General features: G+C 35.0%; 1 protein-coding gene across 1 annotated transcript; it reads left to right on the top strand.

The window, feature by feature from the left end:
• The first annotated feature begins 349 nt into the window (after window positions 1–349).
• Window positions 350–15,525, top strand: LOC126980081 (sodium/potassium-transporting ATPase subunit beta-2). The gene is made up of 7 exons (XM_050829696.1): window positions 350–523; window positions 6,666–6,806; window positions 8,031–8,150; window positions 9,035–9,228; window positions 11,928–12,017; window positions 12,721–12,904; window positions 14,383–15,525. Exons 1-7 carry the CDS (start codon window positions 391–393, stop codon window positions 14,490–14,492), a joined length of 972 nt encoding a protein of 323 aa, XP_050685653.1. The 5' UTR covers window positions 350–390; the 3' UTR covers window positions 14,493–15,525.
• Window positions 15,526–15,904: the final 379 nt, after the last annotated feature.

The raw sequence follows: 15,904 nt of genomic DNA, 5'->3' as shown, positions 1-15,904 counted from the left end.
TTTCACTGGTGACGTATAAAATAAGAATTACTTTTAGATTTGGGTTTTATAATAGACTCACACGTTTAAATAAAAAAAATATATCATGTGAAAACATTAAAGCCTAGTTTAATTTTTAATGTGCCCTAAAATATCTGTAGCTATTTTAAAGTAAAAAAAATTTCCTTTTTACAAAACATTCCCATAATTGTTAGAAGGTACGTAATAGCGTTGAACTGATTTTCAGCTTAAGCTAGAGCGGCTTTTTCCGGGGTAGGTTTGGGTGTAGTGCGCGCGCAGTTACGTAAGTATTACGTAAGGACGAGCGAGGGTAGCGGGAGGGAGAGAGGGTAAGAGGGTCGAAGGCGGCGCGAATCGATTCACTGCCGCAGTCCGGCTCGGCATCCAACCATGGCAGACAAGACGAAAGTAGCTGAACAGTATTACGCCCCACCTCCGGATCTGGGGAAATGGGAGTCCTTCCGAATGTTCCTGTGGAACTCCGAGACGGGACAAGTGCTGGGTCGCACCGGATCCAGCTGGGGTAAGTTCGGGTTCTCTTTGTACTGTTGGAGGGAGAATCGATATATCGATTGGGAAATCTGGGGGAGTGATTTACTAATGAAGATGTAAGACTTCGGTTTCCGTTGACGCGGACTTCGTTTGGAACTAGATCACTGCAAGGAGCTTATGTAACACCAGTAGGGGGTGGTTCTTTGTGTCTTAAAATCTTGGTACCAACCATCCGTTATATTTTTTTATTTATTCATACAGGATTGATGTTACTGAAAAGCAATTAACAATATTGTAACATCTCTAATAAAAGTGTGAAGCATTCACAAAATAAAAAAAATAATTAATAGCATGGAATATCTAATCAATCTAAGTGTTTTATGAATGATTATAGTTTTTAATAGCTAACTATTTAGCAATGTATTTTACCAACGCAGTTATGGAAAATGGCAATCACATAGAATCCCGCACTACATACATACGTACCTACTAGTCAACACACAATAAAAATCAGCTTGTATATAAATAGCTTACAGTCAATGAAGAGTACACACCGAACTATTTTTAGCCTATAAGGGCGTTCGGAAACGGTCCTTTTTTCCGCAAACAATTTTCTGGAACAATTTATTAAAATTGCAGATTTACCTAGTTTGCCATAGTATAGATCGAAGCATTTCTTTAATCGCGGTTCTCCTTTGTAAGTTCGGAACCGATTTCTTGTAACTTATAGGTACTTTTACTGAACAGTTGGTCCTTGCAATCAATAATGAACTACAAAAATGTGAGATTTGATTGATGCAGTTGGTGAAATTGTGTCTAAATATTTTAGGTTTTGCACCCGTTATACATACAAGTGACGAAAGCAGTAGGTAAGCTACCATGTAGGCAAATAATTAATCTAAGCTGTTCTAATGGTGTTGCAGAATATCAAATTACGGGTTACAGGTTCGATTTCCGCTGATAAAATTGGGCGTGGATAAAAAAATATTTTATCCTCGATGTAGTTTATATGTTACTACTATTCCAGTAGTAGGAAGGTCTAAAGGTGTATAGTTTCTTTAATGTAACGGCTCTTAAGTGTGGATTGTACATTCAGGACTTAGTTTTAAAGTAGTAGTAAGTATAAGTGAAATAAAAAATGAAATCTAAAAGCAGGGAATTGTTATAATCGTAACGCCCGGTCTACATTTAACTACTTCGGTAAAAGGAATCTATGGAGGAGAGAGAAAGAGTATATTTTCCGAGGATGAAGAAAGAAGGAAGATCTTTCGTTCGCCATTTTTCTTAGTATGGGACATAGTTTTTAAAACGTGAGCAAAGTTGATGATAATCAAGAATTCTGAATCCAGCAATAAAATTTGAGATTGTCTGATAATAAATGCTACGCGATCATGCCACTACGCAACACAACAGCCTTTGTATCATCCTCTAAGAAAGATCCTTAGAGTCTGAGGCCTTTTCTACATAAAAAGATCTTTGAACCAAAGGTTTTATCATTCTCTTTCACTCGCTTCATCTCATATAGTACTTTTCTTTCGGACTATAGCTTTTTATAGGCCAAATTCGTTATATGTAGCTAACAAACTACATAAACATGTAGAAATAGGCAGTTTGTAACGATTTTTACTGGGAGCAAAATGAAATTGCTAATCCATCCACAAACGGAGAAACATAATCGAAATATAACAGACATACAGACCGTACCTGCACACAGATAGTAATATGTAATCCTATTGAATGGAAACTATTTTGATTTTGTTTGAACCCTATTTGTTTTTTTTTTAAATAAGACTTATTTGGTGGCTAATGTAAAAGAAATAAAGATGACATTACCACCGTTATCTAACAAGTCTTAAGCTGATATCTCTTAAATCTCACATCTATAGAGCGACCTTAGACTATACTCAGACTTTGCTAACGTAAAAAATTGCTGAGTATAAGCTTAGCGTAATCTTTGATTACAATTTTATAGCCGATTGAAATCTGAAATTATGCTGAGCTAATTAAGAAAGTCCAATGCAAAACCCAAGTTTGCGTTTTATCACACTCAGCTAAGTTTTTGGAGAGTAAAGTTTGGCAAATTCTAAGATTCTGAAAAATCATTATTTATTAATTCTAGATAAAAAATATAATTTCATCTTCCATAATTTAATATTCAAGCAATTATAGATCTTAGCCTAAGTCTTAACATGTTGATTGGACATTTCGGCTACAGTATCATTAGGCGGCACATAAATTACATATTGGGCTGTAATAAAAATATATAAAACCTTATACTTAAGTATTAAGAGAGAATTGCAAAATAGGTTACATAATATCTATTGACGATCAAATATACCATAATAATCATAACGAATGCACCTTCGTATATCACCAAAATCCAAGTTCACCGCGAGCTGAAACTGCCATTGGTAAAACAGGAGATACTTAATAAACTCAAGTCTTACGCAAAACGTATTAAAGCCCACCTAAACGCATTCGTCTGCAATCTGATGAATAAAAGTTCTTTCAACAGACTAAAGAGAAAATAAAAAATGGATTGGTCACTGAACTGATACCATTTCAAGACTAATTAGAACAGTGAGCTAAATGCCAAGTGATTAGGCAGATTGCAAGATATTAAACTAAATATTAAAAAATATATATACCATTTTAATGTATAATCTGTTGTTTTAACATTTCAATGTAAGATAAATCTCGCGAGCGGAAGTTTAGTGGAGAGATAATGTACTGTTGATTGACATTTTAATATTATTAATCACAAATATACGAAATCGCAGTTTGTTCAGAGCCGTAAGATATGACAGAAAAAGTAAGAACGGCATTTTACCATGATGTTTTCACTGTGGCGCAGGCGCAGTATAAATAAAAGGTAGCAGTTTTAAATCCTTTAATACCAGAACTGGATTTAGTGGTAGAATTGATTACACACTGGTGTTACCTAAGTAGTGTTTCATGGGGTGTGGGGTGTACAAATAATTTCATGGGATGTGGGGTGTACAAAACCCAATCGAAGCAGATAAATCTTGTCGCACAATTAGTATTTGCATTCGGAGATTATTTGGCCACAACCCTTGAACGCCTAGCAACAATTTGTAAAAGCCGGAATGAGAGAGGAAAAGGCGAAAAAGGGGAGGTAAAAAAAGCCAGAGAACGAATGACAGTGAGACGCCGGTTCTTGAGACTGATGGCGAGAGAACCTGATAGACAGTAAACCGGATGAATGGCTGAATGAATGTTCAGGCCGCCAGCATTGACAAGCTGGCAGTCATATATGCCTATAAAACACATCCGATAAAACTTCATTTTATAACCCTGATTCTTGAAATGGGTATTAGTTCCTGGTCCCAGTATTCTTGGTACTCATCCCCGTAATGTCAGTTTTAATATGATGTAATCATACTACAAATAATTGTTTTGTTTGAATAAAGTTTTCGACTTTAAATTTTTCACTGACAAGGATTGAAAAAATTGGTAAGAAATTTGATAAAATGAAATTTTGAACCGTAAATTCGCATTTTTGAAATTGTAGAGTTTGTCTTTCATTGATTTGTGCATTTCATAGTCATTGAGCGCTATTAATGATATGTCATACATTAATCACAGGGCAAACAAAAATAGCCCTAATGTCTCTCGAAATACGGCTGAAAACGAGCTGGGTGCTGGATGTAGGGCAAAGATGAGATGCGCCGAGCGTGTTCACTGCGCACCACAAGTCTTCGCCAATCGATCCAAGGACGGACCGCGAATAATTTGCATGGGAACGTCTGCTGAGAGCTGAAAACTGCCCTTGTCATCTGTAACCTATTTGATCTGTTAATATTTTACGAGGAATCCCTCTGAAAATATTAGATATACTAGCAATGTCCCCCGGTTGCACTCGCTTAGATACCGATCTCGTGGTAGTGGAAAGTCTACTATAGAGTTGGACTAAGATTTATTTTTGTTGACATAAAAGTTTTATTTAATTTAGTTATTATTTTATTATTGCATTTTTTTTTTTAGATTGACATTTTTAAATTCGTTATATCTTTTGGATGGAATGTCCGATTTCAATAATTTAAAAAGTATTTTACAGGTATTGAAACGGTTTTTAATAAAATATATTACATTTAATAGGTATTAATAATATGGTTTGATTATTGTCGGCACTTATATCAATTTACAAAAAAAATATATAGTGGCATAACTACAGTACTTGGATATATGGTATCGCGGACTTTCGTGTAGTTTTTGATACGATCTATAATGAACATTTTGTTGAACATTTTTTTTTCTATCATCAATTGTTTATGCAGCGCATACGATGACAATTTTTTATGACAAATTATTTCACTACTAGGGTTATACTTATATCTATAGAATAACTAAAAAATTACCAACGAATTTAGCAGTGACTATTTTGTCCTGTCATAACAGTTAACTTCCGCAGTCATCTGGAAGACAAAGCCAAATTGGTTTCAAAGAATCTGGCATTCAGATTTAGAGCAAGATAATACTTGAAGCCGGTCCAAATTCTGGCGCTCTACAAAGCACACATACATATTATAGAGTATTGCTGTCATCCCTGGTCTGTCGCACCCCAGTATCAGCTCAATCCATTTGACCGCGTGCAATTCATTGCTATGTAAATGGCTAGATCACTTGGCGTTGCGAAAAGACGTCGCTTCATTGTGTCTTCCGCATTTATCACGGAGTGTTCCAAAGAGGTGATTGACCTGATTAGAAGCGCAAGAAAGATGTCCTTCCTTAAAAGATTGGCAACGCTCTTGTAATATCTCTGGTGTTGCGGGAGAATTTGGTAGGTTTATTTCTAATTTTTTTCATTATTTTAATCCCCATACGGTGGCAAACAAAATAATAATCTTTCTATCTTTTATATTATATAGATTATTGTTTTCTACGATTTATACGTTCAATATGTCAATCAGAGAGTGTGGGATTGCTTCAGACCGACAAATTGCCAAACGATTTCAAAACAATAAGCACGCTTCCTTAAAAGTACTACTTCCTTAAGTCATGCGACGTTGTCAGTCTGCCCTTACCCTATGGATCGTTATAGTATGAGAGCCAAGACACCTGTTGGCGGATTGGCAACGTCGCCATATACACATTTGATCTAGAACTTAGGCGTTCATTACACAGTCAATCACGTTCGTCAATAAAAACTTAAGTTTAAATGTGATTGATGAAATGCTATAAAAATTAGACGTTCAATATGATTGACTGTTCAATATACCAATAAAATAAACTGATAATCTTTTTTATTTTATTGAAACAACTTGCAATTTTTTTAAGAAACGGCTTAGCTCGGCTAACGGTCTCTCGTTAATCACTCTCTTGTCAGAGCTCCATCTACTAATAATATAAGATTAGGAAATATACTTAAGACTTTTTAATTTTGTAAGTGATTTCCCTAAGTTAAATAACATACAACCATACGCTGCCTAGTTCCAAAACTGATAACCGATAATCTTAGACACATTAATATGCCTTGATTCTATTGAGTCCTACGAAACAAGTGCATTCATTGCGACATTAATAGCTTCATTAAAATGTTCCTATTAGGATAGTTTACGGCCGCTCTCTAATTAAGGAGCTAATTATAGTGAAACTGGCACGCTGCGTGAGGCGTTAGTGTGTCTCGTTGTCATCACGTATGCGACCTTCATCGTTTGACGTAGCCCTTATACAATATTAGTATGTACTTCATCTTCGTCTCCTAAAAAATACTTTAAAAAAATCATTTTTTCTAAATCAAATTTATTTCGACGCGTAAGACTTTCCGCTAATTTATAAAAGTAGAAGTCATCAAAAATTCGATGCACTTTCATAGCCTTCCAAATTGTTAATTATTTTAAATTTAAATTCAAACGACCAGTCTGATTTTGACTTCACTGGCATTTAGTTCGTTTTATAAAAAAAGTAACTATAAAAGTATTATGATTTTGCGTGAAGAGTTAAAACCCATAAAATTGTAAGCAAATCCAATTCGAAAGTTAGATTACTAGGCATATGAAATCTACGCAGGAAATATTGATAACTTAATTCTTAATTGCCAAAGTCAAAGTTGCTCTTATGCTTAAGAAGTGGATGTTAGATTCAAATTATTAAACTAAGTTTGTTTAACATGTTTGCTAAGTAATTGATAATTAATTTTTTTATTATTCCAGCAAAGATACTTCTGTTTTACCTGATCTTCTATGCCGTTCTGGTGGGTTTCTTCGCGGCGATGCTCGCCATCTTCTACCAGACCCTTGATTCGAAGATGCCAAAATGGCAGCTGGACGCATCAATTATTGGCAGTAACCCAGGTAAGGACACATTAAGTAATAATTAATTTACAATAATAAATATCAGTTAAATAATACTATTTAATATTATGTCAATTCATGATAATATAGTAGGAAAAGCATTTTTACACATTTAAATAAAACACTTTTTAATGGATTAAAACGCGTATAATTGTAAGTTTGGTTTGATTTTAGATTTTTGCGTAAAAGTTAAGAAATTTAAATTAGTTTAGAATTAATAATTAAAAAAATTCAGTAACGCAAAAATCTAATGTAAATACAAAATAACTTTAAAAGGTGTTTTATTTAAAAATAGTAGGAAATTTTTTAATGAATCGTTCCTTCCTTAATCCTTCGAGTTAATATGTCATGCAGAAAGCATGACATATTAACTCGAAAAAAAATGGGCACCAACTTGAATATTGGGCGGTCAACGAAAATTGTTCAGTCACACGCAGTGATTTTGCACTGAACGATAGTATAGTACAAGTAAATGAGCGAACGCTGTCTACTAGGTGCGATTAGGGCATATTTATATTATGAAGGAAACTTATGAAAAGGTATTTAGAAATATTTGACTCAGTTGTAGTTAGATAAGGAACAAGTTCACGGCCATTCCCAATATACAATCTACATATAGAGATAAATTACTACCTTCTACTGTCAGCATTTAGCTGTCAATAATCTGAAGCTGTCCCAATACACCCGATAAGTCATTCTTATCGCCTTATATTGGGACGCGTGAATTGAAATTTCCATACAAACTTCTATCGTTGGTAAGCCATACGTCGTCCCATTGATAGACAGCGTGTACGGATAAGGTGAGTTACCGATAAGTAGTACTCGATAAGTTTATTGGGACAGAAAAGTCAACGATAGTTACGATTTTTATCTCAAGTAAGAGATAGACTGAATATTGGGAACGGCCGTTAGTCTTCAAATATAGAAACAGTTAATGTGGCTTTAAACCTATTTTAAGTCCTCGATAGCAAAACATAATTTATGATTGCCTGGTAACAATAAACAGGAGCATCAGAAGAACGCAATGGGTCAGTTTTAGCTAATTTATACTTTTAGATGACTGTGACAGCTGTGAACACGTCGAAAAAAAATTGCGGCTAACTTTTAACATTTATTTTCAGCAACGCACGCACACTATAACAAAGTCTAGTTTTATTATTACTGCTGTGTCGTCGGCTATTAAGTCTATTTCACAACATTCCTGATGAATGAAATGTCTGCTAGGTCTTGGTTTCCGGCCGATGCCCGACTCTGCTAACGTGGAGAGCACCCTCATCTACTACAGAGCGAACGACAAGGGATCCGTGCTCAAGTGGGCGTCAGTTGTTGACGAGTTCCTCGACCGTAAGTAGAGACCCAACTATAATATTAACCAAGTATTATTGGAAAAGGTATTCTAAGACTGTAACTGAATGTTGAAAATAGCTCGCCGATTTAATTATTGCATATTAATTATTAGGGGTTAATCAATCAATACCTAAAGTTGTTATTAATATCATACATACTTATATCCCGTCGGAGCAAGCAGAGACAATAGAACGCCACCTTCTTCTATTCTTACAAACATTCTTCTACCGCGCTGCAAAGCTCTTCCTCTGCATTTTTAACTAACTTCTAATTTATTAATCTTATTTTAGTTACGATTATTCTTATTTTTGGAGTCGGTGTCAGCCAAGGTAGGTTTGTAGCTACATACATAGTTATAGGTGAGATGTCTTCTTTCTTTTCACGAAGAAACATAAATGTACCATATCATTTTCGAATGTTGTGCATTCAGGATTTTCTCCTTCTTCAAGTGCGCTTACCTTGTTACTCTTCCTCAAAATCTGGAGAATATTATTCAAATTCAAATATTGTTAATAAATATTACAAATTAAATCACTTTTTGAAAGCCACAAACTACAACATATTCAAAAATTTATGCCTCAGACCGCAAGAAACTCGGCGTGCTCCTTTTTTTTTTAATTTCGTTATATCAAATGTACAATTTAAATATCCTGACGATGGTCACTCCGTTCCATAAGATGTTAAGTCTCATTTGCCCAGATATTTCACTAGCTACGGCGCCCTTCAGATCGCAACACAGTAATGCTTACACTCTTTTGTGGTACCCATAATCGAGTCGCCATCCGGTGCAAAAGAGCCTCCCACTGGTAAATTGGAGTCGATCTAAGCAATATGATTATCAAAATTCATTTTATATGTTTAACATCTCTCCTTAATTATAGAATACCGCAAGAAGGGCAGTGGAAGTGGCGAGGCTGCTGGAGCTGAGAACCGCGTGGCTTGCAGCCCGACCTCCGCGCAGTTGGGCGAGCGACAAGTGTGCGACGTGCCCGTCGATGACTTCCATCCCTGCACTTCAGCCAACCAGTACAATTACGAGGAAGGTGGACCTTGCGTGTTCCTCAAGCTCAATAAGGTCAGCTTTTACTTCTTATTCCCGTGCCTCTCCATTACTGAAAGGTTAGGAGTCAGTTTTTTAAACTTCTCCTTGTCCGTAGCTTGGCGGAATATTTCTTGGAATTTCTTGATACCAGCTCATTCCCTTATGTTTCTAAGACTTCCTTCTCCTTCCAACAATTTTCCCCATCAAAAAAGAGCTTGCAACAGGTGGTACCTATCGTTGCGCAGTATATGACCGAGGTAGGAGATCTTACGCTGTTTGATGGTTCTCACTAACTCGATGTTCTTCTGCATTCGGTCAAGGACCTCTGCGTTCATCACTAATAAGGTCAGCACCACATTAAAATTATTAATAAATGAAACATCATCTAAAGTTTTGAGAGTCGCGAAAATTTTAATTTTTTGCATTGCATTGTCAAATTAGCCCTGCTAAGTTTTCGCGAAACGCATCAGATATTTCCATGTGTCTACTATATTTTTTAACTAAACAGATCATTATCATTACTATAAAGAATTGTTCAAGCATTAAAAATGCAATGAATCTCTCCCTGAAGCTTTTGATAAAAGGCATAAGAGGCATTTATTTTCTCAAAATTGATTCCTTTAGAATTCTTTTTGATGTCATTTCTAATATACTAGATACTACTACCGCTTCGGAAACAAATGGCGCTCTGAGAGAGAAGATGCGGCGCAAGAAACTCTCCCAGCATTCTTTTTTTGCGCTCTTTTCAATAAAAATATACAATATTGTACAGTCATTTCTATCGCTATAAAATAATCATAATCTAGTCCCAGTCTGTCCGATTACTTAGATATTCAGCTGTGGAGTAATAGGATTAACGACAGAGGCATTTTTTTTATAAAACATTTAAATTTATTTATAGATAATGAACACATCCCTGAACAGTGGCTAGGACTTTAATATCCAGCCAAACCGAATATAACAATGATCAAAGCAGTGTACGAGTAAACAGAATTTGACGCAAATAACGCCGACTTTCATTTGATCACGTTGCCGATGGCAGCGCGGATAGTTTTGACTCGTACCAATTAAACAGTCGACTTCAATCATAGAGCAATTTATGGCAATTAATTAGAACAAGTTCGTTTGGGGCTGATAGCTCTTCAATTGAAATCGATTTAATTATTTTAAATCATTTACGTCATATCGACTGTTATAGCAGTAATAATAATAATAAGTTTTTGGTAAAAGCAAAATTACCCAGTATACATACTATGAAACAAATAGGTACAATGATTTCTACTACATAAAATAAAGATAAAAAGTAAAATATACACAAAACTAATAAACTATCTGGAAAAGTTAATAAAGCTCTTCCCAGGTGTCTTGGTCTAGGCACCGCCATTTATTTACTATTTTTGTTTTGATGCACAGTGAGCCAATATGAAAAAATATTGCTAGGCATCCCGTCACAAACCGTTTGGAGAATGCGGTTCTGAGGTTTGCGGAGTCTATCCCAGAAGGAACTGTTATGTTTTATATAATATCAATATTTTGAATTTGACTGGCTATTAAGTATTTTTGGTGTAAGTTTCTTCAGGACTAAACGTTTTAACGTAAACGGCATTAGGAATAAAATTCATTGTTATAATAAAGACGATAAGAAAGTTCCAGAAGCCCAATCATGAAATAAGATAGTTAAATATCTCTTCAAACTTTTTACCATTTTTTTATGGAAGAGAGGACAAACGAGGGTACGGGTCACATGATGTTAAGTGAACACCGCCGCCCATAATCTCTTGCAACACCAGAGGAATCTCAGGAGCGTTGCCGGCCCTTTTAAAAAGTGTACACTTTTTTTGAAGGTACCCATGTCGTTTGGTCCTGGAAACACCGCACAAGTTAGCTCATTCCACAGCTTTGTAGTAAGTGGAAGAAAGTTCCTCGAAAACCGCACTGTGGGGGAATGCCATATATCCAGATGGTAGGAATGATATCCTAATATATCGTGTGAAGGTGGAATTTGGTGACAGGAATCAGGTGAAACAGGTGAAATAAATCCAGTAGAAGACACAATGGAGCGATGTTTTCATTATCATATATTCAGTGGCGGATTTACCAGCAGGCTGAGTAGGCTGGAGCCTAGGGCGGCAAATTTTAAGGAGCGGCAAATTTAGTTCATAAATTTTTTATTTCGATTTACAAATTGTAAAAAAAAAAATATACACACACAAAGTACGATTTTCGAAAATTGGAGAGAAATTAAAATATTTCACAAAAATCGAAATATAGTCCTATAAACAATGCTAAATAATAAATATCTCTACATAAACAATTGCTAAACGCTTTATTAATTAAAATAACAATTTCTCGTTTAATCCGATATGAGTCTATCTATGACAACGAGAATTTTGTTAACCGTGAAATAATATCGAATCGCTACTGCGTTATTCTAAAAATTAATGATCTAACACGGTACCATAGTTCTCAATGATACTAACCATACGGGAAAAGTTGATGTAACGAGGATGATGGAACACAAATCATAAAGTTGGAAATTTATTGATAGAAAATTGATTGATGATTGATTGATAGAAGATATCAAAATTTTGAGGCGGCAAAAATTTAATAGCCTGCGGGCGGCAAATCTGTAAATCCGTCACCGCATATATTAAGATGTTTGAAAATAATCAGAGAAAGCAAACTAAAAATTATATTACTCATACTATTCTACATTTCTCTTCTTCTTACAGATCTTCAACTGGCTCCCAAAACCATATAACAACACTGAAGATCTACCCAAAGAAATGCCTGAAGACTTGAAGCAACACATCAAGATGGTGGTACGTATTTTATTAATTAGTATTTAATATAAGGTAAGTTATTATTTACAAAATCTTAATTTGTAGATTTGTGTATTTCCTAAGAAGACTTAGGCTAATTGTTTCTCATAAGGCTTTAGTGGAGTACAATGGAAATATCGGGGCAATTCTCAGATACGGTCTACTCATTTGGGATAATGGCGATGGGGTATCGCAAGCATTTGCTGCTCAAAAAATATACGTTCCATATTATGTGTAGATGGTCTGACATTTTCATGTAATGACTCATTTAAAAGTTAACTCTTTTGCCATTGCCTAATATGTATATATTTGAATTGAAGCATGTAATTTTGTAAAAGAAAATAATCATTTATTTAAAAAGACCATTAAATTAAATCCTCGTTCCACGCGAGTACCGCATAGACTAATTTATGGCCAATGTCCTAGAACAATATTATATGCAATGTGTATAAAATTGTACAATCATCTACCGCTTGAATTAAAAAAACTACCCCAGAAACGATTTCCTGGACTCCTGTTTAAATGATTAATAATTGATAAAAATTAAGGTTAAGGATTTTTTTTTAATAAGCCAACGTTTTGCTTACTAGAAAAGACTGCTATACATTTGAGATCTAAAATGTATTCGTACATTGTATTCAACGTATTAAATAAATTAAATTTCATAATAAAAAACATCATATAAATTAATAATTTTTTTCAGTCTGGTAAGCCTGATGCAAACACGGTGTGGGTATCGTGCGAGGGAGAGAATCCAGCTGACGTGGAGAACATTGGGCCGATCCAGTACATCCCTCGGCGAGGTTTCCCCGCCTTCTACTACCCTTTTACAAACAAAGAGGGATACCTGAGTCCACTGGTTGCGGTCCTTTTCGAAAAACCAAGGAGTAAGTTCTATCTTACAATATAATATACTTTTTATCACACTTTTTCATCAATCACAGCATAGTGTTTACATGCCCGACTTACTCCCTCCATATAACGGATCATAATTATTAATACGACAATGCGGATCATACTAATTTCACTCACATGTGTATCATACATAACAATGATTATATAGTTTATTTGGTAAGTATCTCTTAAATCATTTATATGTCTGGATAGAGTTTGTTTGTTTAAAAACTATTTATAATATATATCGTAATAATTATCATATTTAATATTAGAAATAATATTATCTTTAATTAATTTAAATTTTATTGGCCTTTTAATACATTCAAAGTGGTACGTAGTAAATACATTCTGAAACTCTTTCTAGTATTAACCACAGAGTAGGGATGAGTATGTCTTTTTTCGGTGGCTGTCAATGATATTTGTTCTTCAAATTCAGCTAGCAATACTCGATTTCACCTTTGAGATCACCTTGCAGTTTATTCCAACGTAAATTTCTAGCTTGAATTCTGTTTAAACCTTAGTTAAAAGATTCATGCCAGTTTTTTTTTAATAAAATTAAGAAATCTAGTTTTATGTATCTTAATTCAAATATGCATGCAAACAGGGCAAGAATTTCAACATCTATGGGAGTGTTTAATATAAAAATTTTGGATACGTCTCGTTAGATTTTTAAAAAGTTTTTGATGTCTGTAATGTGGTCACACTTAACGATTAGACTCTCTATAATTACAACATATTTTATATATTTTACTTCACGCCATTTTAACTGTAGCCGATTTTGAATGACAATTCGTAAACAGACAGCCACGCTTGGCATTTGCTCGTTAGTATTTGGAGTATTAAACCATCGTACACATTTACAAATCAAAACTGGTCAAATATCGGGCTGTGAGGTCGTGTATACGCTACTTTATTCTAATTTTATGGTTTTTGAAGTTATACTTCTTTAGGCGCGTAATGAAAAAATGATGTGAGTGAAATTTCAAGATGCGCGCGCATCACTGAAACACAAAAGTAACAATTGAAGAAGTTGAATGTTGAAGTTGATTACTAAAATTTTCTGACGTATTTTTTATTTTATTAATATACATTCGTTATTTTTTTTTTTTAATTGTCCATTATTAGGACAGGCAAAGGGTTCAAGCCATACAGCCGTATTCATTATAATTAATTGTCAAAATCATCTTTGCAAGATATTTAGAAAATTGTTCTTTTTAAAAACGTAATATAGTACGAAGAATAAATCATTTTAATGATTTTTACTTCGTTAGTCCAAAGAAGTATAACTTCTTGCACGCACACTTTTTTTCTAAATAATTTATACGCAAAACATGAGACTTACCTACGATTACTTTTTACAATAGAACAAGATGATACTAAAAATTGTAACGTATATACGTATAGTTATATATGTTACGCTCTGTTCAATTACTGAGCTAAAATTATTACACTATATTTAACATTGCAGCTGGCGTTCTCATCAACATCGAGTGTAAGGCGTGGGCGAAGAACATCTTCTATGACAGATACGAGCGGCGCGGCTCGGTGCACTTCGAGCTGATGGTGGACCGTGCCTAAACATCTTGGTCGACTTGGCACCCAACATTCTTTGGCCATTTCTAGTCAACGTCCAACTATACCGATTAAGGTCTTCGCACATTACACTGAATCAACGTCGACTCCACTCTTACTCAACTCACAGTATATCATATAAGAATGTATTTGGCATATAGTAAGCTCAAAATATACGACGCGTGGTCCACGAGTTGTTCACCTATTAACTGTCACCGACCCGTGTTACCCCTACAATGTGCTTACGACAAGCGCGCGACGCATTGGCAACTCGTCGCCCGTACAGAGTGGAAAAAAAGTACAAAGAACACACCACAAAGAAGAATCTTCATGGTTGAGGTCGAGCTAGTTGACAACACACTTCCCACCGTTGACGCCAAGTTGTCCACTGGTGACCGTCGCGTTGATCTTAGTTGACAACTCGTTTATACCTATAGTTGGAAGGGTATCGGATTGGCGTTGGTTCGGTGTAATGTGCGTAGACCTTTACTTTGCTCATCAGCACATAATTTGATTTCTGGATTACGCTTCCTGTGTTTTTGTTCGTGCGTAAGAGTTGCCAAGTCAGTGATGAAGACAAATTACTAAATGTTGGATTGATGTTGTTTACAGATATGAATGGATAGTGTCGTTTTATCGTTGGCTTACGCGATACTCTTACGTACTCTGTGTGTATGTGTAACGTTGAGCGTGGCGTGACTCATTTACGTCCAACTCCATTAAAACAAGCACTGCCAACATCGGCCAAAGAGTTGAGATCGGCCAAGTTATGACCAATACGCCAATTGGTTAAGTTTCTATTAAGACCAGTTGGCCATGGCTGCCATGGTGAGGCCGGCCGCCGGCTGCCGTTACATTTCTAGCAATAGCTGCCTCTTAGACGGCACTTAATTTATATTCGTTTTAGAATAGCCATAAGGCGCCACATGAAATTTCCTTTACACGCTTAACGTTTTTAAATAAAATAATGTTTAATATTGTAATGTTTTCTGGACGGTGAGTCAATAAATATGCAATAGTTGGTTCCAATTTAGATTTTTATGTGCGTTTTATTTAATCCTTTTCCTTATCTTTAATGACTATTTAATTGATTGAATATATTATGTAATTAATAGTTACGTAATAGGTATTCTTAGCTTACTAAAGGCCGTCAAGAGAAAAATTAAGTATAACATTATCCAATCACTTTTTAGCTTCAGCTTTAGGTAGGGTTGCCAAATTTTATTAGAAAAATATAGTATATCTGATTTCAAATAAGGTAAATAGAGAGCACGGAGTTCCAAAAGTATCACAGAAATCTAATAATATCTCAGATTATGAAACATACTCCATGTTTAGAAGACGTTTCAAGAAAGAATGCGGATTATGTTACAAAAGGTACATTAATTCTGTAGAGAATAGTGTTCACTCTAATATTA

The sequence above is a fragment of the Leptidea sinapis genome, chromosome 4 (assembly GCF_905404315.1).
Source record: "Leptidea sinapis chromosome 4, ilLepSina1.1, whole genome shotgun sequence".
Taxonomy (NCBI): domain Eukaryota; kingdom Metazoa; phylum Arthropoda; class Insecta; order Lepidoptera; family Pieridae; genus Leptidea; species Leptidea sinapis.
Note: the sequence above shows the minus strand (reverse complement) of the source record. Positions and strands in the feature narration are given on the sequence as shown.

Excerpts from the sequence above, each read along its gene's own strand:
- LOC126980081 (XM_050829696.1), top strand. The coding sequence starts at position 391 with ATGGCAGACAAGACGAAAGTAGCTGAACAGTATTACGCCCCACCTCCG. Across the intron at positions 6,807-8,030 it reads AATTATTGGCAGTAACCCAG|GTCTTGGTTTCCGGCCGATG; the intron begins GTAAGGACACAT and ends AATGTCTGCTAG. Across the intron at positions 12,905-14,382 it reads CCTTTTCGAAAAACCAAGGA|CTGGCGTTCTCATCAACATC; the intron begins GTAAGTTCTATC and ends TTAACATTGCAG.